This window comes from Bos mutus, chromosome 1, assembly GCF_027580195.1.
Source record: "Bos mutus isolate GX-2022 chromosome 1, NWIPB_WYAK_1.1, whole genome shotgun sequence".
NCBI classification, from domain to species: domain Eukaryota; kingdom Metazoa; phylum Chordata; class Mammalia; order Artiodactyla; family Bovidae; genus Bos; species Bos mutus.
This window is the reverse complement of record NC_091617.1, coordinates 83,023,867-83,047,317: the sequence shown is the minus strand read 5'-3', so window position 1 is coordinate 83,047,317 and position 23,451 is coordinate 83,023,867. Positions and strand designations below refer to the sequence as shown.

The window sequence follows — 23,451 nt, the reverse complement described above, 5'->3', positions numbered from 1 at the left end:
AGATAATTAGCTAAAATTTAAAACAACCCGAACTTTTAGAAAAGTGTTTTAATCGTTGAAAAGAGGAAGTCAGAACCGAAATGAAGAATATCTAGAAAATAAAAGTACTGAAAAGACTACATATAGATGCTTATTTGAGATAGCTAAAATCCACGATTATAGGAAGATTATAATGAAAGCAAGCCATCCTATTCAAGGGTTAGAAAAAAATACAGAGCAAAATTAAGTCATTAGTAAAGATTAAAAGAAAGAAATAAATGAATTTTTAAAACTACTATCCAAGCCTGTATGCAGGTCAGAAAGCAACACTTAGAACTGGACATGGAACAACAGACTGGTTCCAAATAGGAAAAGGAGTATGTCAAGGCTGTGTATTGTCACTTTGCTTATTTAACTTACATGCAGAGTACATCATGAGAAATGCTGGGCTGGAGGAAGCACAAGTTGGAATCAAGATTGCTGGGAGAAATATCAATAACCTCAGATATGAAGATGACACCACTCATGGCAGAAAGTGAAGAAGAACTAAAGAACCTCTTGATGAAAGTGAAAGAGGAGAGTGAAAAAATTGGCTTAAAGCTCAACATTCAGAAAACTAAGATCATGGCATCTGGTCCCATCACTTCATGGCATAGATGGGGAAACAGTGGCAGACTTTATTTTTCAGGGCTCTGAAATCACTGCAGATGGTGACTGCAGCCATGAAATTTAAGATGCTTACTCCTTGGAAGGAAAGTTATGACCAACCTAGACAGCATACTAAAAAGCAGAGACATTACTTTGTCAACAAAGGTCCATCTGGTCAAGGCTGTGGTTTTTCCAGTAGTCATGTATGGATGTGAGAGTTAGACTATAAAGAAAGCTGAGCCTGAAAGAATTGATGCTTTTGGACTGTAGTATTGGAAAAGACTCTTGAGAGTCCCTTGGACTGCAAGGAGATCCAGCCAGTCCATCCTAAAGGACATCAGTCCTGGGTGTTCGTTGGAAGGACTGATGTTGAAGCTCAAACTCCAATACTTTGGCGCTGACTCATTTAAAATGCAATGTTCATTGTAGATTTTAAGACTCAATAATTCAAGAGTGGTATTGGGACAAGTGGCAAACCCTCTACTCACTCCTCACATCTAACACCAAAATAAGTTCCAAATGGATAAAAGGTTTAACACAAAGGATAAAAGTGTTAGAAGATATCAAAGGATATCTTAAGGAATATTTTTTTTTCTAAGTGTAATACAATACTCAGAAACTATAACAGAGAAAGAATTGATAAATTCAACTATTTAATACATAATCTTTTTGAAAACCTGCACAGCAAAGCATACATACCAAAAAATAAATAAACTGGGAATAATTATATAACTTATCACAGATGGAGGTATACTTTCCTTAGTATGCAAATAACTCTTACAAATCAATAAGGAAAAAAGATATATAATGCAAGAGAAAAACTTCAAAGAAGTTTTTCAAAGAGACCAAGGGGACAGAACAGAGAGCCCAGAATATATGATCAACTAAGCTTTGACAAGGGTACCAACTACATCCAGTGGGGAAAGGATAGTCCCTTCAGTAAACACTGTTGGGAAACCTGGATGTGTATATACAAAAGAATGAAACTGGACCCGCCTTACACTACTAGAAGAAAACACAGGGAAAATGCTTCTTGACAGTCTTGGCAATGATTTTTTAGATATGAAACCAAAATCAATGGCAACAAAGGCAAAAATGAAGTTGGGAAAACATCAAGCTAAAAGCTTCATCAGCAAAAGAAACAATCAACAAATAAAGAGGCATCCTGCTGAACAGGAAAAAATATTTGCATACGTCTGACAGGGGTTAATATCTAAAATATATAAAGAACTTATACAACTCAATAGCAAAAAACAAATAATCCAATTAAAAATTGTGAAAGGACCCAAACAGATATTTTCCCCAAAGAAGACATACAAATACCTAACACCTACATGAAATGGTGAGCAGCATCACGAATCATGAGTGAAATACAAATTAGAACCACAATGAGTTATCACCGATTAGGATGGCTATTATCAAAGAGACAAAAGATAACAAGTGTTAGTGAAGATGTGGAGAAAAGGAACATTTGTACACTGTTGATGGGAAAGTAAATTGGACAGTCATTATGGAAACTGTACTCGGATTCCCCAGAAATTTAAAAATAGAACCACCATATTATTCAGCAATCTCACTTCTGGAAATATATATGAAGGAAACAAAATCAGTATCTTGAGGATATATTTGCACTACCACCTTTATTGCAGCATCATTCACCATGGCCCAGAGATGGAACCTAATTATTTTATCAACTAGACGAATGAATAAAGATTATACACTCAAACACATACTCACACATGGCAATAAAATATAACTCAACCACGAGAAAGAAATTCTGTCATTTGCAACAGCATGGATGAACCTAGAGGACATTGTGTTAAGTGATATGAACCAGATAAATACTGCATGATCTCACTTACATTTGGAATTAAAAAAAAAAAAGTCAAACATAGAAACAGAGAGTAGAATGGTGGTTACCAGAAGCTGAGGGACAGGGAAAAAAGGGGAGATGCTGGTCAAAGGGCACAAACTTTCAGTTAAAAGATGAACAGTGAAAAGAAAAGATGAATAAACTCTGTGGATCTAATGTACAGCCTGGTGACTATAATCATAATATATTGTATATTTGAAATTTATTGAGAGAGTAGATCGTGGTGATAATTTCACAATGTATACATATACCAAATCATCTAATTGTACATGTTAAATATACACAATTTTATTTGTCAGTTATACTTCAGTAAAGCTAAGGGAGGTACCTACAAGTATAAAGGGAAAAAGAAAAGAATGTGAGGAGTTCATAGAATGTGCATGGGTTAGTCACTCAGTCATGTCCTACTCTTTATGACCGCATGGACTGTAGCCCGCCAGGCTCCTCTGTCCTTAGGGTTCTCCAGGCAAGAATACTAGAGTGGGTTGTCATTCCCTTCCCCATGGGGATCTTCTCAACCCAAGGATTGAACCTAGGTCTGCTGCATTGCAGACAGATTCTTTACCATCTGAGTCACTGGGGAAATCCATACACAGAATAGGAAATATAAGTATGTAAATAAATATAAAAGACATTTGACTTTATTCCAAATCAAAGAAATACAAATTAAAACTATAATGATATACATATCACATCAGCAAATATCAGAAAGTTTAATTACACATTGTAATTAGTGAGGGGCATGAGAATGTTATCATTATTGAATGAAAATTGGCACAACCATTATACAGAGTACTTTGGTAATAGTTATCAAAACTAAAAATTCACAAACCTAGCAAAGCTATTTCTTAGAAATCACCTGAGATATTGACATTTGAAATAATGTCTGATTAAGGAAACTTACAGTTTCTTTGTTGGAAATAATGAACTGCTTAAAAGAGACTGGTTAAATAAATGTATAGATGTACATTTAATGGATTATTATGAGACAGCCCATATATACTCATATATTAAGATTGATCGATGAGTGAAAAAAACAATGTGAAGAATCGTGGTTATTATTCTATCACTTGTGTAAAACTAGGAGAAAAAATAGGTGCTCTGTATGCAGCAATTTGTTGTTTTTGTTGTTGTTTTAGTTGCTATGTCGTGTCTGACTCTTGTGACCCCATGGCCTGAAGCCCACCAGGCTCCTCTGTCCGTGGGATTTCCCAGGCAAGAACACCGGAGTGGGTTGCCATTTTCTTCTCTAGGGGATCTTCCTGACCCAGGGATCAAACCTGCATCCCCTGCATTGGCAGGTGGATTCTTTACCACTGAGCCACCTGGGAAGCCAGAATGTGGCAATAGCCTCTGGGAAGGAAAAGTTATTCACTCCAGGACAGCAATAGGATAGTGACACCTTTTTACTATGTACCCTTTTGCATATTCTGAATTTGGTACCTAAGCACATAATGTTTTAAACATTTTGTTTTGATGTAACTTCAAACTTACGGAAAAGCTGCAAGAATAGCACCCTTCTCCTCTATATCCCAAGTGTTCATGTTTTATAATGTTTGCTGTATCTTTTTCTCTCCATGTACCTAAACACACACACACACACTCATATACTCACATTTTAAAAACCCATCTGCAAGTTGCAGACACGATGCTCTTTTTTTTACTCCTAATTATTTTAATGTGTATTCTCTAAAACAAAGAGATTCTCTTACTTACCCTGCTCTCTAAACCGACTTGGGCTTGATCCTGGATGTCCATTTCTATCCCACAGTTGATTACTACTAGGCCCATCCAGCTTATTGCTCAGTGAATTTGCCAGAATCCAGCTAAAAAATGATCAGGTCTGGATATATGATTGCTTGGTGTCCCAAGGTCAAGCTTATCAGGACTCAGTAACATGCCAAGAGCTGCTTTTCAAGGGGATGTATTTTTCTGTTGCAAATGGCACGATCTTGGCCTTGTTTCAGTTGCCTGGGGACCATGTCATGATTCTCCCGCTCGAGTTTGCCAAAAATTTCGTATTGTACCCTTGCCCACTGCAGAAACCTCCGGCACCATGAGGTCTTTCTAATTGTAAGGCTCAAGCAGCAGAGCTGATTTCATTGTGGCCTGGAGTTGTTGTCATGCCTGTTCCTACCCTGGCCCCACTCAAAACCGATCACTTTCTGTGTCACTTGGTAAATGGACCGGAGGAGTTTTCCTAGCTGTGGAATGTTGCCACCAGAACCTAAAGAGGCCTAGCTGGCTCTGTGCTTCCTTCTTTGTGGAAAGGGTGCAAGATGAAAAATATCTATATTTTATCTTGGAGGGGACATTCTGGTATGTCCTTGATCCTCTGGGTCTTTAAATTGTTCAGTGAAGTAGTCAGTCCCTGAATCTTCATACTTCCTGGAACACATGTGTTTAACCAAGGCCTCCAGCATAATAATTGCTTTGAGCTTGTCCTGTCTAATTAGCATGACATCATCCATGTAGGGTTCAGTGTGATATTCCGTGGCATATCTGTGTTGTCCAGATTGCTTTGGATTACATTATAATAGAGCACAGGGGAGTTGACAAATTCCTGAAGCAAAGCTATAAATGAATTTTATAGAGCATGGACCACAGAGAAGGCAATGGCAACCCACTCCAGTACTCTTGCCTGGAAACTCCCATGGACCGAGGAGCCTGGTAGGCTGTGGTCCATGGGGTCCCTAAGAGTCGGACACGACTGAGAGACTTCACTTTCACTTTTCACTTTCATGTATTGGAGAAGGAAATGGCAACCCACTCCAGTGTTCTTGCATGGAGAATCCCAGGGGCGGCGGAGCCTGGTGAGCTGCCGTCTAAAAGGTCGCACAGAGTCGGACATGACTGAAGCGACTTAGCAGCAGCAGCAGAGCATGGACCAACAACCTACCTTTGTAGAAAGGCAAATCAACCTGAGCAGCGGCTGGTTCAGACTACCAGCTCCAGGGCTTGAGAGGTTGTTCTTCTGGGGCTGTACTCCATCTGGGGCAGAGTTGGAAGCAGACTGGAAACAGCCCTGCTACTGTTACTCTTTGCTGTTACAACTTTTCTTGGTGTATGTATTGGAATTTCTATACCTGAGTTTTCTTCCCCAAAGTAAACCAGTAATTCTGCCTTGACAGTGGGCATGGGGTAGACAGCATCCAAGAAAAGCTCCCTTGATTTCTACCTCTCCTGGTCTTCACTCCTACATTGTATTAATATTAGGGATAGTTGGTGTGACAACAGAATATGGCAGAAGTGATGGCATGTCACTTCTGTGACTAGGTGGTCAGTCTCTCTCTCTTGCATCATTGCTCTGGGGAAAGCCAGCTGCTATGTTGTGAGCATGCCTATGGATATGCTACATGGTGTGAACTTTGAAGTGAACTTCAGCTCCATTTGAACTTTCAGATGACTGCAGCTCTGGCCAACAGGTGTACTACCACATGGACAGACACTGAGCCAGAACCACCCACCTAAGCTGCTCCAAGACTTCTGACCCTCAGAGACTGTGTGAGATAGTAAAAGTTTGCTGTTTTAATCTGCTAAGTTTCAGGGCAATTTGTTACATAGCTGTAGATAACTAATACAAGACCTCTTCTTATTTATCACAGCCCCTTCCAGACTGTCTGGCATTTAGGAAGTCCTTAATCAATGTTGGTTGGACGAATGAATGAAATGGTAAATAAATTAGTAAATCAGTCAGGTAGTCTGGACTGAGAGTTGAGAAATTTAATTTGTATCTTCAATATGGTTTATCTTCTCAGAAATTCAGTTTCTCTCAAATAGGTTTTCATGTCTAGTAATAATGTGGCAATGGAGACTAGAACAAAATAAATTATTGCTAGGAAGATGATTTAACTTATTGATTGAAGCAACAACCTCCACTAAGGTTGTAAGCAAAATTTTTAATAGCACAAAAACTGAATTATAAGAAATGAATGACATAAGTTAATCTCAAAAATAAGTTTTTATTACCAAAACTTTTAATACATTTCAATATTCTATTAAGACTCAAGTTAGGACTTTGCCAACAGTATTGAGACATAAGAGAGCAAATCAGGAAAGTGACTGTGTCCTCCAGGGCGACTTGAATTATTCCTTTACTAATGAATGCTAGGGGTGTGTGGTCTTTTCTGTTAGTATTCTGACTTAGTTCCTTTCTTTGGTAGTAAGAACAAAAGTGAAAGAAAGTGAAGTCGCTCAGTTGTGTCTGACTCTTTGAGACCCCATGGACTGCAGCCTTCCAGGCTCCTCCATCCATGGGGTTTTCCAGGCAAGAGTATTGGAGTGGGTTGCCATTTCCTTCTCCAAGTAAGAACAAAGAGGAATAAAATTCTTGGCTGCTCTACAGAATAAAATGAACTAGAGTAGAAAATGTGGCCATAAAACTGCAGAAGAAGCAAGTTACCACAAGAGGGGGATCTACGTTCAAGAAAGAAAAGTTGGTTAGCTGTTAAGATTTCTCATTCAAAGAAAAGTATCTTGAAAAGCTTACCCCATTTCTTCATCTTTAGACTCACAGCTTAACAGTCCCATAAAAATGAAAAACAAATGTTTTACAGAGCCTCTAAATTTTCTTTGAGGGAGTAGAGAACTGCATTGAAGATAGGCTCATTTCACTTTCTATTAAGTCCTCTTTTCATGTATTCTAATTGCTTGTCATTCTGGATAAAATCATTTCCTCTATAAAAGGGAGCACATGCCTATGTGAGTCTTCAGGCAGCACTTAGTGTCATCATTCTTGTAGGCAATTTGGTGTAGTGAAAAGACTGAGACCTTGGTACCAGACCAGCAGGAAGTCAAGTTCAAGCTCTCCTACTTGTCAGTCCTGGGTGTTCTCTGGAAGGAATGAAGCTAAAGCTGAAACTCCAGTACTTTGGCCACCTCATGCGAAGAGTTGACTCATTGGAAAAGACTCTGATGCTGGGAAGGTTTGGGGGCAGGAGGAGAAGAGGACGACAGAGGATGAGATGGCTAGATGGCATCACCGACTCGATGGACATGAGTCTGAGTGAACTCCGGGAGTTGGTGATGGACAGGGAGGCCTGGCATGCTGTGATTCATGGGGTCGCAAAGAGTCAGACACGACTGAGCGACTGAACTGACTGACTGACTTGTTAGCTAGGTGACACTTATGTGGCTCTGCCACCTGTTAGCTGGGAAATTCCTCAAGTCTGAGTTTACTCATATTTAAGTTGTGAAATTAAATAAGATGTATATAAACTGCTTAGCCTAGTGTTTGGCATATATGTGTTCAATAGCAAAGGGCCATTATTAATGTTTCTTGCTTCTTATTTAATTCTGTTGTCTGTAGCCACCTAATTCTTAGTCTTTAGTGATTCTGGAGCAGGAGTCAAGACAAAAATAGAAGCTGATCTATTCCTCTTGGTGTCACATCAAATGTCTAGACCACCTATGATATGTCGCTCTTTTTGAGGATTTTTAGAAAACATTTAAAGTGGAAAAGGAAGTAAGTCAATTGCCAGACACATGTATATCATACAAAACATAGTAAAAGTACTGAAAATATATTTTTTACACAAAGCAGAAGCAGCTTTGAAAGTGGAAAAGATCAAGGATAAAATAAATTTCCCATGTGAACACAGGTAACATTAATTACAATTGATTCTTTGGTTTATAATATGGAGCATTTACCACCTTACATACATTATTAATTTAATGTATCTCAAGTGTTCAGTTTCTCTCAAGTAGCTTTTCTTACCTAGTAATAATGTGGCAATAGAGAATAGAACAAAATAAATTATTTCTAGGAAGATGATTTAACTTATTGGTTCAATCAACAATTGACTTTGGTTAAAATATTTTCAATGAAACTAGAAATATTCTTAAATAACTCACCAGATCTTTCATAAGGCAAACAAAAATATCTTTAAATTGGTATGCTGCTTGAACTTACACCAGAAATGATTTTTGTGTGTGTGCGTGAAAGATGATGGTTTACATGGTTGGGAGGATCCACACTCCAAGGGAAGTCCACAACATCCTGGAAACAATGAAAGGGTTCTCTGAACTCCATGCTTTTCTTTACTCCTGGGCACAAATTAGATTCTCTGGTATCCAGAATATTCACGCCTTAAACGGATTGCATAGACAATCAAACCCACAGCGAGGAGACCAATCACGATGGCCGCAATCACAGGAAGCACAATTGTGTAGTCAGATGAACATTCATCCACTAAGGGGAAAAACAAACACAATACAGCCAGTAAGGTTTAGTGAGGATAGACCAGAAAGCAGGCGATGGAGTGAGGAGAATATGAGCTTTAGAGTCAGACCTATGTTTGACTTTTACTTCCTGGGCAGGTTATTTAAACTTGCAATTTACCCATTTATAAAGGAAGCAAATAATATATAAAGTTGTTGAGAGATGAAATAAGATAACCTTCTATTCTCAGCAATTAATAAATATTTAATAATTCTTAGTCCTGTTTTCTTCCAGATATTGTCCTCTGCAAAGTGGGTGTGCTTACTTAAAATAGACTGTGTCACCATAAACATGATCTGTGGAAAACATGTGATGTTTCTCCACTTTATTAAACATGTTTGTCACACTTACAGTTCTCTTTCATTGTTTTTAGTGAGCAAAAACATTGAAAAATAGACCTACTTATGAGAGCTTAAAAGTGAAAGTTTGCAAATTTGTCAAAACCCTTTTTTTTCTTTATTACATTAGAGAGCATTTATTCAGTTCATTTAAAATGTTATCAGTCTTGACTGGAGAAAGATGGAACGTCCTGGGAAAAAAAGGGAACTGAATTGAATACAAAAAAATGAAAAGCTCTATATCTTATTCAAGGATAGATGAGAGGATATACCCTTGAGGCCTTCCATGAGCCAATACTAAAATTATGTTCTGCACCAATAATCACCATTAATGCAGTTCTCACCTGAGGTCCAAGAAAAAAGAATCAGGAGGGACAGGGAAAAGGGAATGGTAATTAGAGACTCCGGGGAAAAAAGCAAAATCCATACAAGATGGGAACTGTGCTTGTAGTATGCTATTTGATTTGACAGTGAAAAATATTTACTCTATAATGATGCATACCTTATTGATTTAACAAAAAACAGTAATATAATCATAAAAAGGATGGCTTCAGAGTATGAAATCCTTATCTTCCATAGCAAGAGGTTTAAAGCTGATAAATTAAGAAATAAGATAAGCTTTTAATTATTTTTTTAGAGAATTATGGTGATAGTTACCATAAGAAACTGTTAATAGAGGAGGGACAAGAAAATGTTTTCCATGAATCCTTTTGGGTATATGATAATTTTGTTAGTTACATACTTGTTAAAATTATATATAATTTTGTTATATATAATATTGTACACATAAATATCTATAGATTTCTTATATAAGAAATAACGTAATGTAAGAAGTTAAAATAATTTGGAAAAAAAATACAAAATTGTCAGATGCTGAGCTTCAAGTCAGCTTTTTCACTCTCCTCTCTCACCCTCATCAAGAGGCTCTTCAGTTCCTCTTCACTTTCTGTCATTAGAGTGGTATCATCTCATATCTACTTTCCATATAGTTTTATACTGTTTAACAAGACATTGTTTAGATATCTTCAAAATACGGAAAAGTTAACAAAGAAAATAGTTGCTAATCACCGTGTTTCTTCCACTCGAATTAATCACTATAAATCTTTGAGGCATTTGTTTCCTCTGCACATATGTGTGTATGCCTGTGTGTGCTCATGTGTATGCTTAAAGAAAAAGTACTGTAGTTTTTAAAAATGATATATGCTCATTAAAAATAATTAAAATGATTTAGAAAGCAGAGAAAAAGAACAATTTCCCAAAAACCAACTACCCAGAAATTATCATTGCTAAAACATGGACAACAGTATTGCAGGCATATTTCTTTACAACTATAATAGATGGGTAGAAAAATAAATAGAAATAAATACAATAAATTTAAAAATAAATAAAAATAAAATGGGATCATGTAAAATCTGTTTTAAGCAAAATTGTTCATTGTAATGTTACTTGCATTTCAGAGAAGAAAAAAATTAAAATCTCAGATCCATAACTGTTTAATGCTTTTTAAACTTAACTCTTCAAATTGATAAAACATATTAAAAAAAACAAAACTATGCTTTCTCTATTCCCGAGAGATGTTTGCTGATATCCTTGTTTGTAATGTGGTTTCTCTCTGACCACATTTCATTGTCAAGCTATATCTTTAAGGAGAGCTCATTGGTGCTGTTTCCCTTGAATTACTTCATGTTTGAGGAAATCTGCCTATTAACTTTTTACTCAAATAATATCTTGGGGCCACACTTTTCCTTAGGATCTTGTACACATTGGTCTATTGTTTGCTGGCTTTAAATGTTATTGCAAAGAAATCTAAGGCCAGTTTCAAATTTCCCCCCAATAGGTTATTTGATTTTTTCAGGGGAAAGGGGAGTTTGTATGTCTAAAGAATTCTTTAGCTTTAAAGTTCTGTGGCTCACTTTGGATATAACATTAATCTTTCTGTACCAGGCTTTTTTTCCTCCCCCCTGGGATACATTATGCACTTTCAATCTCCAACTTCAATTATTTCTTTTAAGAAAACATATTACATTTTAAAAGATATCATCTTTTTATTTTTGAACTCTGTACCTCAGATACAGCAGTTATCCTTACTTTAGATGATCTAAATGCCTAGCATCTTTCCTATAATGAAGCTTAATTTTTATCTGCATTAACTGATTATCTCCATCTTTTTCTCTATGAAGATAATTCAGTTTTCAGCTCTACCTATTCTGCCTTTTGCCTGTTTCCATTTAGTATGTAAGTGTGTTACTTTGATGCTCAATTTGTTTTCTTAGGCGTGCAGTGTCCTATTCACCTCACTCTTTCATTATAACTTCTCCTTTACAAGCCCTGGCACTTCCCAGGTGTCGCTAGTGGTAAAGAATCCATCAGCCAATGCAGGAGACACAAGAGCAACCAAAATTCAGGCACACCTTGATACACATTTGTTAATCAATGTTTGTTTCGTATGTAATTCATACATAATTCTTTATTCACATTATCATTGTGAAGACCTGGAAACAATAAAAATTCCCAGTAATAACAGAACAGTTATGTAAGTTATCATATAACATTGATAGAATATTCAGGATAACAGCCACAGTAATGACACGTTGCACCTTTAGCAGCACAGGGAAATGCTTATGGAACCAGGTAAAAGGGATACCAAACCATGTCCACTGTGTGCTTCCAGTTTGTAAAACAGTATTCTTGAGAAGGAAATACAGTTGACCCTTGAAGGATACCAGTTTGAACTGCACAGGTCTACTTATAGGCAGATTATTTTCAATATTAAATACTACAGTACTGCTCTTCTGGGGATTGTTGGAGGATGCAAGTACGGAGGAAACCACCTAAACGGTGGGCCAACTCTGTTTTACACACAGATTTTCAATTGTGGGAAGTTGGGCAACCCTAACCCCTGGCATCCTTCAAGGGTCAAGCGTACATCAAAATTAACAATGGATAGGTTATCTCCAGGTGCATGTTAGTGAAGGTTTCTACTATCTCTAGGTAGGTTGCAGAGAGAGGGGGTAAATTCAATTCTCCATCAGCTGAAGGGAGAAACCGAGTTGGAACCAGCTGGATGAGCAGGAAGCAGGAGAGCCTAAGGCAAGGGACCAGTGCAGCTAGGGAGGATCAGAGGCCCCCTGTGAGGCTTCCAGAGTCCATCACAGTCACAGCAGCCTCCTGCGCTCAGAAGAGGACAAGCAGCCTCAGCAGTAACCTGTCAGCTCTAGGAGACAATGGAGGCAGCAAGAAGTGGAGGCGGGGCAGCCCCAGAGGATGGAGGAGGAGGCCATTTCCAGATGCCCTGTTTACCAGTCTCAATCGCAGTACCTTCCCCTGGAAGACCCTCCTGGGACATCACTGCAACAGTGGGCAGAACTGTCAGGCCATCAGGCAGCCAGGCATTTATTTACTAATTATTCAAATAAAACTTGTGTTCTGTGTTACTAGAATGTTAATTCAAAGCAGTTTTAAAGATCATAGGTCACAGGAGTCTAAGCAGCAGCCATTACTCTGAATAATTCATTGAAGGTGGTAGAAAGGGAAATTAAACTCAAGTGAATTGCTTTACCTCTCTCTTTTTTATTTTAATTGGACTTTGTCTTCCATCTGCTGTAGGAGACATTTCTATGCTAGAACCTTCCTTCAGTCATTCTACAGGGCGGTTAGTGGCATGTTGAATAAACAACCCGTGCTCTGCAGTACAGAACCTAACAAGTACACTTGAGGTCGAACTGGAAACGGGAGTCTTGCACAGGTACGGGCTGCTGCCTGCTGGAAGGAGGAGGTTGAGACGGATGGCATCTCTCCAAGGCCAAGCCCTTGCTGTTCAGCCCAAGTCACTTTGGGGAACACTGGGTCCTCATGTCCCAGGTTTGCATCAATACCTCCTATTATTGTGAGGAGACAGGAACTCCTGACCTTCTCTTGGAGAGCTCTTGAAGCTGCAGTGTACCCTCCCTACCCCCATCATTTCTGAGAAAAGTGGAGAGAGCTAAAACACCTCAAAGGAAAGCTGTGCACGTCCCAGATAAGTGGTGCTTATAAAGTGGTTGCCAACTTTCATAAACTTTCTGTTAAAACTAATGAATGACACCTCTGGAAAACGTAGAAACACAGCAACAGTTTCTGTTAGTAAAAACAGTTAAAAATATCCAGAAGTCCATTATTCTCCCCTTTCTCTGAAATAGCAACCCCAGTTCTGCTATTTAAATAGTCAACATAATAGAAAACTACGAATAACATTCCAAGCCACATTTTGATAGAACTTTCCCTCTAGACGCCAATCACTCCCAATCAGGAATTTTCTGGTTTACAATTTTTTTTTTTCAGTAAATGTTTGCTAAAAAAGAAAAGTGGGTAATAATATATTTAGGGGAAATACTGATTGGAACTGCCATCCTGGCACCGTAACAAGCATTTGCTTGAGTTACTTTACAACAGGAGGACATGGTAAGGACATGGAGGAACTAGCAATCTACCACCAACTGGAAGAACTCAGGAAAGGTCAAAGGAGACACCACATGTCCTACCAACCTCCCAGAATCCTTCTCACTGGAATCCCTTTCGGCTGAGTAACACGTGCACCACCAGGAAGGACCCTGAGGCAGAATGATTAGCCAGAGAAAACCCAGAAACTAATCCTATCACCATAAAACCCAGGACTAGGAGCCACACGGCAGACTAGTTCGCCGAGGTTCCTTTACCCTCCTGCCCTCCAAGAAGTGCCTCTTCCGAACAAAGTCTCTTGCTTTGTCAGCACATGTGTCTCCTTGAACAATTCACTTCTGAGTGTTAGACAAGAGCCCATTCTCGGGCCCTGGAAGGGGTCCCCCTTCCTGCAACAATGGGTAGATCTCCCTCTTCTTGCCATTTCTGGTTGTTTAGATGCTTTGCCTACTTCCACCCCCTACAATGGCCCAAGTTAACAAGTAAATCTACAAGGAGAGACTAAAATCAAAGAAAAGTAGAGACAAAGCAGAAAGAAGATGTTATGCGGTAGACAACAAATGAAGGTGAAGGAACTGGAGAACTAACATTTATTAAGGCTCTTGTTTGCCAAGATCTTTGGTATATCCTTTACATTGAAAAAATGAAATGTTGGGATTTTTTTATTGTTTTTTTTTCTTTTTATTAATAATACATTTTAACAGTGTAGAATATGTCCTTTTAAAAATGATGGTCTATTAAGACCATTGGTAATTTAAGTAAATCAGGAGGTGGGCAAAATTCAGGAGTTTAAAATCACTTTAGAATTTACTTTGAACTGAATTGGTTTTTTAAAAATAAAGCAAAACAAAAGCCTAGAACTTGAGACTCTTTGAAGCCTATAAGAAAAATCAGCGCAGTTTGAAAATGCCTTTCCCACAGTTTTTCCTTTGGTGTTTTGCTTTCTTCTTCTCACAGGACCCTGCTCACATCCATGCCTCTTGTCCCTAATTCTCCCAGCCAGGTCTGTATTATCAGGTGGATGGAACTCAAGCCCATATGGCCCGGGAAGAAGTGGGGTGGGGGCTACCTGTAGCTAGCTTTGACAGCCTTTGTTGGAAAGCTGGTGTCCCAGTCGGATTGGGAGGGTGGGGCTGGCAACTAGAAAATGTGATCCCATCACTTCAGGCTAAACATGCAGCCAGCATTTCCAAGGCCTTAACCTTGCACATTTTGAAGAAGGTGGGGCTTTACATGCGTTCATATCCTCTACTGGGCCTCTTTCTGGTCACCAGGCATGCTGTTAGCAAAACGGCAAGCAGTACTGCGATACTCAGGCCCACGGCCACAGGGATTTCTCTCCTGTTTCTGTCACTGATGCATTCATCCGCTGCAATTGAAGTCAGAGTAACAGATGTTACAGGCTGGCCACGACGCTGGGAAGTGATATTGCCCCCACCTGCCTCGGCTTCACAGAGAAGAAAGAGATGGAGGTACTGGGCTTGTCCCTGCTGCCTCAGAGGCACAGATGGGTGAAGATGAAAAGGGGAGGGGCCACTGCAGCCCTGGAACTTGCAGTGCCTCTGGCCACTTAAGGGGCATATTACACCACAGGTCCCCCGGCCCCACACCCAAGCGATTCTGATTCTGTGGGTCAGACTGGGGCCCAGGTGATTCTGACATGACTGGGAGGCAGATTCAACTTTGAGAAATACTGGTTAAGGCTAGAGGTCAGGATCAGAATTGTGTCCTGACTCTAGACCCAGGGTAAGCCAAGGAGCCTTGTTGCTTGGTCAAAATCTGCACCAATTCATGTGGCCAAAGTATTCTATTTAAACTCTGTGCCTCTTGAAAGGGGCTGCCAGACAGCCCGGGCTCCTGACACCAGAGAGAGCTTTTGCAGCCTCCCAGAGTTTAGAGAGAAGAGCTTGAGAAGTAGGGGCAGGAGCCTACTGTTTCAGATGACCATTCTCTTTGACAAGGTTGAGCGTTTACACTTGTGGGATTCCTCTCCAGTTCTCCCAGCCCCTGGTGAAAGGCCAGACATCGGTCAGGGCTTCTCTGACCTCCTCCCCACAATGCTACGCGCGTCACACTGTCCTCTGACTCCCACAGCTCTTTGTACTTATGCCTTTCATAACACCATACTGTGTGGTAACTTTTATTTTTTAACTGATTCCTTTCCCCATCTTCTCTTACGCTTTGGTAGAAAATATTATTTACAGGATGACATACGACTTCACACTTGAGTATCTTTAGTGAAATCTGAGCACAAGGACTGGGAATAAGGAGCTGAGCTGAAGTAGGGATGGTGGAATGAACAAGAGAAATATTCTGGCGGTAGAACGGACAGGGTTTTGTGACAATTTATATGAGAGGGCAAGGGAGGGAGAGGAAAAAATGATAAGATAGCTTTCTACATCTCCTCGTGAGCACTGCTAATAGCAGGCCAGGTGTGCTGCTGAAAGGGTTTCATTTCTCACCTCTGCTGCTAAGCGATTTCCCAGACCTGCTCAACTTCCTTCTATACACATGTTCTGAGGGGGAGGGAGAGCAAATGTGTGTACTATTTTTAAGACCACACGATTAAATACAGAAGTGTTTCATGACTTCGTAACGAATTTTTAAAAGAATTTTTCAAACTGAGTATTTTGAGGCAAGATGACAACGTAGGGGCAATACCTACTAGCAAATTTTAATATTTAATCTTAGATTTTAATCTGCACTGTGCTAAAGGTCCAGAATGAAGATAGACATTGTAGGACTCAGATGAAACCTACAGAAATCAGGGGATCCACAGCAAAGAACACTTTACTACTGCCTTTGCTAAATGCTTTTGCCAAGTGTTAATATATCAGGAGTTTTCTGCCCTCACATCTTCAACTTTACAGAGAAATCAGATTCACTTTATAGAAATTTAATTTATAGCTAATTATCTAGCCAAATCAATTTTTGATAGTTGAGAGGTGCTCATATGTCATTGACATATTATGAAAGAGATGTTTTAGAAGCTAAAGGTCAATTCCTGCCCATATACAGAAATCCTTGTAACACTGTTTTCTCAGTGGGGAGAAAAGGGCTTTTTTGGAAAGTCACCCTGGGTTGTCCCTGGTCTTCTTGCTACGACCTGCTTCCCTCTGTTGTGGTAAAAACCCAAAGCAGAAGTTGCATGAAAACTAACTTTGAGGAAGCGCTAGTTCGGTGGCACAGCTTGGATTTGAGAAGAGGAGGTCCAGCTGAGTGTATTTCTTTCTAGAATTATCACATCCTTTTGTTTTCCCTCTGTAAGTGGGAAAGAATCTATTCCAAAATCTTGAATTTTAGCCATCACTCATATTCAGGATGTTTAAACTGTTCTCCAAAGACACTTGAGTTTATCAGTACCCAGCAGCTTGCTCGGGGAGGTTACCGATGGCATTTTCTGACTTTTTGATTGATTATGTGCATGTGTGTATAAATGAGTCAGAATGTGTATTTTGGTCAGACAAGGAGAATGTAACCTACAACAGGAGGGCAGTGGACATGAGTGGGTTAAGACACGTAGGAATTCCTTTTCTCCCCACCAGGAAAACAGTGTTACAAGGATTTCTACCTATGGGCAAGAATTGAATTTTAGTTTCTAAAACATCTCTCTCATAATAACTCAATGACATTAGGAGTACCTCTCAACTATCAAAAATAGATTTAGCTAGATTTTGAGGTTGGTATTGACTTACACAATGGCGGGAGGGCTGGCCAGAGAAACTTGACCCTGAGAGCTTGGTGGTGGAATCATACTGTGCTAGGATGTTCATGTGATTCTTGTTCCTTTGAAAGCTTCAAACAAAAATAACTTAAAACTACCCCTGGTACACTTTCTCAGAAGTGTATGTTTGTGACATAACTCACCATTTCCAAAGTGGTCATCTTCAAAATCAAAGGCTTGAAGCTGGACATTCATTGTTTTCAGCTGAAGGTAGGTTGAGAGCTGGATGCTCTGTTCACTCACACACTTGAAGGAATGCCCAACCACAGTCTCAAACATCATCATTGCATGTTTCAGTCCTTGGTAAACTTTCGCTGAAAACACAAAGGTGAAATAGAGACATGTAAGCATCCTGGCAAATAGCTGTTGAGCCCCAGTTGTTGCTTGGTGGCCCATGAAGCGTTAAATGGCCTTTCTTAAATGTGGCTTTCTGGAGTTCTGCCACCTTCGCCTCATGAAACCTCACCCAGGTGCTCTCTGGTGACTTTTTCCTGCTGTTTGCAGTATTTGAGAGTCATCTCACTTACACTGAATTATGATAATGCTGAAATCAAAACTTTTGGTAATCTTTTCTTCAGTTATTTTAAATCATTTGAGGGCAGAGCTGATGCGGACAATTGTCAATGTTTGGGCACACACACACACAAAAAGTGCCCACAAAAACTTCAGAAGTCAAAGAAGTAAGATTGTTCTCTGAGTCAAAATCACATGAACTCTTTACTAATAATTAATCAGAGCGGAGACATGCAAAGTTACCGAGTTGAGTATTTGCATATCATCACACTAAATGCATTAATAGAGCAAAAGGAAGGACTAGGCCCATCATTGGGAGGGGTTGTTGCATCATTCAGGGAAGCATGAAAAGGAAGAGGCTCATCTCCAACCATCTGAGTGCTGATGGAGAGAGGGACCTACTCAAAGACTGGCACTGTCTCATGCGGGTCACACCCTTTTCAAGGAGGTGAATGCTTAAGGCACATGGAGTTAAACATTTAAATCACATAATAACTCCACATGTTCTAATTACACTTCCACCAGGTACCTTTCTGAATATACTTGGTTTCCCAAATGGGAGAAAATTCATTGACCAAGAGGACCTAACTCTCTGGTCCCCTTGCAGTTACAGTAAGAAATAGTAGCATGATAAATGAACAGATTAGCATTCTGATTTTATACATCAGTTTACAACCTTGGTTTAACACCAGGTTCCTTGAAGAGACAGCTGCTACCTAAGGGTGTGCTAAGGGCTTCTGGGGCCAAGGACCAGACTGTGACCCTCAGTGGATTCACCCACAGGCTGTCAGTGAGGCAGCCTGGAAGTTCCCTCCCCTCCTGCCACTGCAGCTGCATTCACCTGTGTCTGAGATCACATCACCCACTGAGGGTCAGCTCACTGGGTCCGGCACTGTGCAAGTACTTGATGTGCATTTTCCTGTTTAATTCCCACGCTAACTTTCCCATACTAACTTGCCTATTGACATACATGCCATGCCATGTCATGAGGTATGTCATGACAGGTGACATATCTCATCTGTCACCATTTACAGATGAGGAAATAGAGTTGGAAACATTTGCCCAAAACCACACAGCTAATAAATGGTATTTGGACTCAAGCTGTCCAATTCTAGAGCTTGTCATCTTCACACACTGTGCTATTATATCTCCTGCCTGTGTCTCAAATGCAGCATCACAGATCAGTGAGATGAAAAATGAACTAACCAGAAACAGCATCATCGCTGGTGGAACAGGCCTCTCCAACTACTTACCTGGATTTGAGACAGTCAAATAGGCTTCCACCTCACTGATATAATATGACTTCTCACCCTGTAAAACAGTAGTGTGTAAATCTTTGGGTAATCTCTATTTTTATGTTTATGATCCTAGTTTACAAAATGTTTAGGCAGGATTCTAGCTATTAAATCATTGATATGGGAGTTTGGGGGTATGTTGTAATGGAACCATAATTGTGCTTGAAAACTTCCAAAAAAGTAAATACATCACACAGTAAATAAATAATAAGTAATGGCTTGCCCCTGGCTGAAAATTTCTCTACATCATGCTTGTTGCCAGAACCTGAAATTCAAATTCCCCTGGTAAAATCTGAGTCCCTTCAGCTAGGCCATGTTTTTCCCAGATAAAATGCAAATATATCTGGAAGGTGAGTGGGTTGTGGGGTGGGGGGCAAACATTAAGCTGTTATTAGTAATTAGTATCTTAGGGTAGGGATTTAAACCGAGACTATGGATTTGATGGGCTTCCCTGGTGGCTCAGAGGTTAAAGCGTCTGCCTGCAATGTGGGAGACCTGGGTTCGATCCCTGGGTCGGGAAGATCCCCTGGAGAAGGAAATGGCAACCCACTCCAGTATTCCTGCCTGGAGAATCCCATGGATGGAGGAGCCTGGTGGGCTGCAGTCCATGGGGTTGCAAAAGTCAGACACGACTGAACGACTTCACTCATAAACCCCCTGGGAAAAATAGTGTATGCAAAATAGTGTATGTGTGTGGATTTTCCTGGATAGGTTACCAATTACTTTAAACAGATTAATGGGTTCATATCTCCAAGCAGTTAGATGGAACCATGAAGGATTCTGGAAAGAAATGGTTAATCCTGAGATTACTGACTGCTCCCTAGAAGAGGACCTCAGGCTGTGGTTCAAAATTAGAAAGCATTTTATCCAGAGATTGTCTTTTTGGAAAAACAAAACAAACCAAAAAACTCCCTACAGAATAGCCCTATAACTTCTTGAGAGACTCAGAGTATGAAATGTTAAAAGGAATTGAACTAAGATATGAAAGGGTACATTGGAAAAGGAGTTTTTATTTTTTAAAGTAGGTGATTTATGGTGTTACCACTTTTAAGCATTTGTTAGAAAACCATCTGCAAGTAAGAGTTGCCAAAAATGGTAAAGCAACCAAAATGAGAATCTGACACAGAATTACTTTTAGTAGTCATCAAAGGAATTTGACAATAATAATCTTGACCACATCTAGTTCATTTACATATTATTTGTGGATGAAAATGATGATTCCTTACACAGTAAGGGTTCCAGAGTACAAATTGTTCCAGTAAGGTCACTGTTATTAATGTACTGAACTCTGGATCCTATGGTTCACTGAAGCACCTCCACACGCTGGCTTCTCACCTCGTGCCCAGCACTTCTTACCTCGTGTGGAAGTCACCTCTGCCTTGAAGTGAAGTGAATTCTCACAACGACTAGGAGAAGAGATGAAGGCTCAGTGACTTGCCCAAGGTCACAACTCTAATAATAGGTGGCAGGGAAGATATGACTCCAAGCTGCCTGGCTAGCCTTTAACTTCTCTTATAAACACAAGCTGGAATCAAGATTGCCGGGAGAAATATCAATAACCTCAGATATGCAGATGATACCACCCTTATGGCAGAAAGTGAAGAGGAACTCAAAAGCCTCTTGATGAAAGTGAAAGTGGAGAGTGAAAAAGTTGGCTTAAAGCTCAACATTCAGAAAATGAAGATCATGGCATCTGGTCCCATCACTTCATGGGAAATAGATGGGGAAACAGTGGAAACAGTGTCAGACTTCATTTTTCTGGGCTCCAAAATCACTACAGATGGTGACTGCAGCCATGAAATTAAAAGACGCTTACTCCTTGGAAGGAAAGTTATGACCAACCTAGATAGCATATTCAAAAGCAGAGACATTACTTTGCCAACAAAGGTCGTCTAGTCAAGGCTATGGTTTTTCCTATGGTCATGTATGGATGTGAGAGTTGGACTGTGAAGAAAGCTGAACGCCGAAGAATTGATGCTTTTGAACTGTGGTGTTGGAGAAGACTCTTGAGAGTCCCTTGGACTTCAAGGAGATCCAACCAGTCCATTCTGAAGGAGATCAGCCCTGGGATTTCTTTGGAAGGAATGATGCTAAAGCTGAAACTCCAGTACTTTGGCCACCTCATGCGGAAGGGTTGACTCACTGGAGAAGACTCTGATGCTGGGAGGGATTGGGGGCAGGAGGAGAAGGGGACGACAGAGGATGAGATGGCTGGATGGCATCGCTGACTCGATGGATGTGAGTCTGGGTGAACTCTGGGAGTTGGTGATGGACAGGGAGGCCTGGCGTGCTGCGATTCATGGGGTCACAAAGAGTCAGACACGACTGAGCGACTGATCTGATCTGATCTGATAGCCACCCCAGACCAGGCAGTGCTCTAGATCCTGGGAGAAGAATAAGACCTAGATGATTCATTCAAGATGCTCAGTCTTGGATCTCAAAGGCAAGTTGGACAATGTGCTTGGATCATCCATTTGTTTTAGAGAAAAACAACTGTGATCCAGGCCTTTCTTGAGTTGCTTCCAGATACAGTTTATTCGGGTTATTTTTTTTTTCTATCTCTTGGCCACACAGTGTGGCTTGTGGGATCTTAGTTCCCTGACCAGAGATTGAACCCAGGCCTTCAGCAGTGAAAGAGCAGAGGCCTAAACACTGCATTACTAGGGATGTCCCAGATTATTCTTTTATTTGGGTCTCTTTTAGCCAAAGAGAGATCTGTACTACATCAGGGCCACAGTCACTGTTGTAAGATCCCTGCCCCAACCTAAGGACAGAAAGAATCCACTGAAGGGTTTTAAGCAGGGCAGTGATGTAGGGCTTTGTTTTTGGAAACTGGGCTGTAGCAAGAGACTGATTTAAGGAGCAGCAGAACAGTGGTGGTGTCAGGCTGAGCTCCATGAGAGACCTCCTGGAGTTTCTCTCTCCTGTGGCAACTCCTAGATCTATCCTCCTTGTAAAGAAAGGGGGCTTGTATTTCTTTAAAGGTTTTACAGTTTCCTAAGTGCATTTTTCACCTTCTTGGATCCTTATAACAACCCCTCGAGGCAGCATTAATGTTCTTATCCCATTTTACAACTGAGAATAAAGAGGCTCAGAGGAGGCAGGAATCTACCTCTGATTCACATTGTAGGTGAGACAAAGGAAGATCTTGTCTATGGGATCTTGCTCAACGTTTTCCTTTATGGGATATGGAATTACAGAGAAAAAATTGTTGTGTAAGAACTTCCTTTCACATTCCCTGAAATGTAGTTGCCTGTACATAATCATCTATAGGAAGCAAGACTGGCTATATAATTTGTGTGTGCATGCTCAGTTGCTCAGTGTCTGACTCTTTGTGACCCCATGGATTAAAGCCCACCAGGCTCCTCTGCTCATGGGATTTTCCAGGCAATACTGGGGCAGGTTGCCATTTCCTCTTCCAAGAGATCTTCCTGACCCAGAAATCGTACTTGCATTTCCAGTGTCTCCTACATTGGCAGGCAGATTCTTTAACACTGAGCTATTTGGGAAGCCCGTATAATTTGTGGGCCTAGTTCAAAATAAAAATGCAAGATCAAAAATCATTAAGGGACTTTCCTGGTGGTCCAGCAGTTAAGAACCCACCTTGCAATGCAGGGGGCGTGGGTTCAATTCCTGGTCTGGGAAGATCCCACATACTGCAGGGCAACTAAGCCCATGCACCACAACTACTGAGCCCGCGCGCTGGAGCCTTCGAGCCGCGACTACTGAGCTCATGAGCCACAATTACTGAGCCCAGGCACCGCAACTACTGAAGCCCGAGCACTCTAGAGCCTGTGCTCCACAACAAGAAAGCTCACCACAATGAGAAGCCCGAGCAACGCAACTAGAGGGTAGCCCCTGCTTGCCAAAACTAGAGAAAGCCCTGGTACAGCAACGAAAATGCAGCACAGCTAATAAATGAATAAATAACATTTGAAAAATCATTAAGAGTTCCAAGAGGGGAGGTGAAGCATTAAAGTAAGCATGGGCCCTCCCAACTGCATGCCCTGATGGGAAGGTTTGTTCCTGCTCCAGAAGAACTTGGGCTTTAAGGGGCTAGCGCCCATGGTGAGGCCCTCCAGAGCAGATGGCAGTGCCCACACTCACTGCAAGTTCATCTCATGATGTAACAGGACAGAGCCCTAAGCCTATATCCTTCTGTTTTGACTGAGTCAAAATTAGACAAATGTTGACAAAGCTGCTGTCTATCTTCACAGTGAAGGAATAACATGTGTTTGGCAAATTTATATAAACAAAACATCAGAGGAATGTTTAGTTTCCTTGAGATTTCAAGTTTTATATAATGTATGCTGCCAATATTGAATGAGTCTTATTTAGATCATGGTACCCACTTTTTCTGTGGAGTGGTGTTAAAGAAAATAAAATTATCTTTCATTTAAACTGGAGCAAAGCATTTCTTTTGA

General features: G+C 40.3%; 1 protein-coding gene across 4 annotated transcripts in view; it reads right to left on the bottom strand.

The window, feature by feature from the left end:
* Nucleotides 1-6,442: 6,442 nt before the first annotated feature.
* Nucleotides 6,443-23,451, bottom strand: part of LAMP3 (lysosomal associated membrane protein 3) — a 31,691-nt gene continuing 14,682 nt past the window's right edge. For 2 of the 4 annotated variants that reach the window (XM_005892537.3, XM_070372894.1), the window contains exons 4-6: nt 18,986-19,043; nt 17,363-17,533; nt 11,481-14,864 (exon numbers count right to left, since the gene is read on the bottom strand). In XM_005892537.3, the coding sequence (XP_005892599.1) occupies nt 14,725-14,864; nt 17,363-17,533; nt 18,986-19,043 (369 nt within the window). In that variant the 3' untranslated portion in view covers nt 11,481-14,724. Of the gene's footprint in view, nt 8,691-11,480; nt 14,865-17,362; nt 17,534-18,985; nt 19,044-23,451 lie in introns of those variants that run through there. The other 2 variants (XM_070372891.1, XM_070372893.1) reach the window with 2 other exon arrangements.